The sequence below is a fragment of the Sceloporus undulatus genome, unplaced genomic scaffold (genome assembly GCF_019175285.1).
Source record: "Sceloporus undulatus isolate JIND9_A2432 ecotype Alabama unplaced genomic scaffold, SceUnd_v1.1 scaffold_10792, whole genome shotgun sequence".
Lineage (NCBI taxonomy): Eukaryota > Metazoa > Chordata > Lepidosauria > Squamata > Phrynosomatidae > Sceloporus > Sceloporus undulatus.
The window spans coordinates 1-2,453 of NW_024813710.1; the positions used below are offsets into that span (position 1 = coordinate 1).

General features: G+C 61.6%; 1 protein-coding gene across 1 annotated transcript; it reads right to left on the reverse strand.

Moving 5' to 3' along the window:
• Nucleotides 1-27: 27 nt before the first annotated feature.
• Nucleotides 28-1,473, reverse strand: LOC121918421 (alpha-2Da adrenergic receptor-like). Its single transcript, XM_042444476.1, has one exon. It carries the CDS (start codon nucleotides 1,400-1,402, stop codon nucleotides 83-85), a length of 1,320 nt encoding a protein of 439 aa, XP_042300410.1. The 5' UTR covers nucleotides 1,403-1,473; the 3' UTR covers nucleotides 28-82.
• Between the last annotated feature and the right edge of the window lie 980 nt (nucleotides 1,474-2,453).

A 2,453-nucleotide genomic window follows, 5' to 3' on the forward strand; every position in this document is an offset into this window, starting at 1 on the left:
CCCCACAACAAACTCCAACTCCCAGAATTCCATAGCCTGGAGAAAGAGCAAGTAGCCCTGCCAAAGCGGGTTCTGTCTCCAGTCAGTGGAGAGCCAAGAGCCTGCGGTCCACGATCCTAGCTCTGCCGGCCCTGGAGGAGGCCCTTCCGAAGAGGATGCGCTTGAAAGCCCGTCGGAAGTCCCGGTTGAAGACGGTGTAGATGATGGGGTTGAGGGAGCTGTTGCAGTAGCCGATCCAGAAGAAGAACTTGAAGAGGGTCTCGGGGACCTGGCAGGCCTGGCGGCAGATGCCGTAGAGGCTGTAGCTGAAGAAGAAGGGGAACCAGCAGACCACGAAGACCCCCATCACCACCGACAGCACCAGAGTGAAGCGCTTCTCCCGAGCTTGTTTCAGAGCCAGGCTGCCTTGGCTTTCGGTGCCTCCTCGACGGCTTCGACGGCGACGACGATGCCCCCGGGGCCGGGGCGAAGAGGACAGCTCCGAGGAGGAGGCCACCGCGAGGGTCTTCCCTTCCTCCTCGGCTGCCTCTCTTTTGGGTCCCTCTTTACAAGAGAGGCTCCTGCTGCTGCTGTTGGTGCTGCTACTCCGGCGCTTAGCCACGCGGTAGATGCGGAGATAAACCAGGAGCATGATGAGTCCCGGAGCAAAGAAGGACCCGGCGCAGGAGGCCAAGATGTACCAAGTCTGATCGTTGAGGCTGCAGCGGGAGGGTGGCTCTGTCTGCCAATGGGCCCCGGAGAGCAGCGGGGGCGAGGAGATGGCGGCGGAGAGGAGCCAGACCATCAGGATGGCCGCCTTGACCCTCCCGGGGGTCCTCTGCCCGTCGTACTCCGGGGCCTTGGTCACCGACCAATATCGGTCCAGGCTGATGGCGCAGAGGTGGACGATGGAGGCGGTGCAGAGGAGCACGTCCAGCGCCAGGTAGAGGCGGCACCAGGCCCGGCCGAAGACCCACTCGCCCATCAGCTCGTTGGCCAAGGAGAAGGGCATCACCAGGGCGGCCACCAGGATGTCGGCGCCGGCCAGGGAGAGCAGGAAGAGGTTCTGCGGGGCCCGCAGCGGACCCCGGCGCAGCACCGCTGCCACCACCAGCGCGTTCCCGGACAGCGTCAGCGCCATCAGAGAGGCCACCAGCGAGGACAGCACCGCCACCCACCCTGCAGAGTAGACCCAGCGGGACCCCGCCGAGAGGGAGGCGTTGCCCGGCCCCAGGCTCTCGTTCCCGGGGGGGAACTCCATGGCCTGGCATAGACTGCGAGCCTGAGGGCAGGCAGCCCTCGCATTAAAAATAATAATAACAACAACAATAATAATTGTAAGCCGTTCTGAGGGATGAAGGGCTGGGTATAAATACCATAAATAATAACAACAACAACAACAACAACAATGGCCGGAGCTCATGCCATATCCCTCTGCCTCCCTTCTTCCCTTCCTCCCTCAGCTTTAGCAGCAGCAGCAGCAGAAAACCGAGGCTGGGCTCCGGCAGAAGGCGCCCTCCTTCCCTCCTTCCCTCCCTCCGCCTCTCTTTGGGCAGCAGCAGCGGGGTCTGCCTGAGAGCATGCCCAGAAGAACAAGGGCCCCCTCCGCCGGCGACGTAAGGGAGGCGGGAGCAGCCCTGCCACCCAGCCTCCCTCTCCCCCTCCCTGACTGACTGAGGCTGCACTGCATCCACACTGGAGACATAACCCAGTTTGGCACCGCCTTAACTGGTCTGGCTCCAGGCTAGGGGATTTTGGGAGTTGGGGTTTGTTGTGGGCCCCGCAACATGCCCCAGCTCCCAGAATTCCATAGCCTGGGGCCAGAAAAGACTTATTAAAAAACCAGGTTATTATGTCTCCAGTGTGGCTGCAGCCTGGCTCCTGGTCGCTCCCCTGCCTGGCCTTGGCGCCCCTGACCCTCGCGACACCCCTCAGGCCCAAAGGGAAGGCCTGGAGCCTCGGCCTAGCCTCTGGCCAAGGGAAGAAGGGGGCGCCTGAGGAGGCCCTGAGGCGAACCGGTCCCAGAGGCAAGGCAGTGGAGTGGCTGGCAGCCCGGCTGAGGAGGCGGAGGAGGTGGCGGGGCAAAACCGGTGCCACACAGCCAGCCCAGCTCAGCCTGGCCCTCCTGGGGGCAATGGGAGGGAAGGGCTCGCCAAGAAAGCCATAGGGCCTCTGCTGTGCTGCCCTGGAGTGAGTTCTGTGGGGTGAATCTCCAAGGTCAGAAGCCCTAAGACTGAAACCATGCCCTATGAGGAACTACTTAAGGAGCTGGGGACGTTTAGCCTGGAGAAGAGAAGGTTAAGAGAAAGGATGTCATATTGAGGAGGGAGCAAGCTTGTTTTCTGCTGCCCCAGAGAACAGAACCCAGAACAATGGATGCAAGCTCCAGGAAGAGAGATTCCACCTGAACATTAGGAGGAATTTCCTGACAGTAAGGGCTGTTCGACAGTGGAATGCACTCCCTCGGAGGGTGA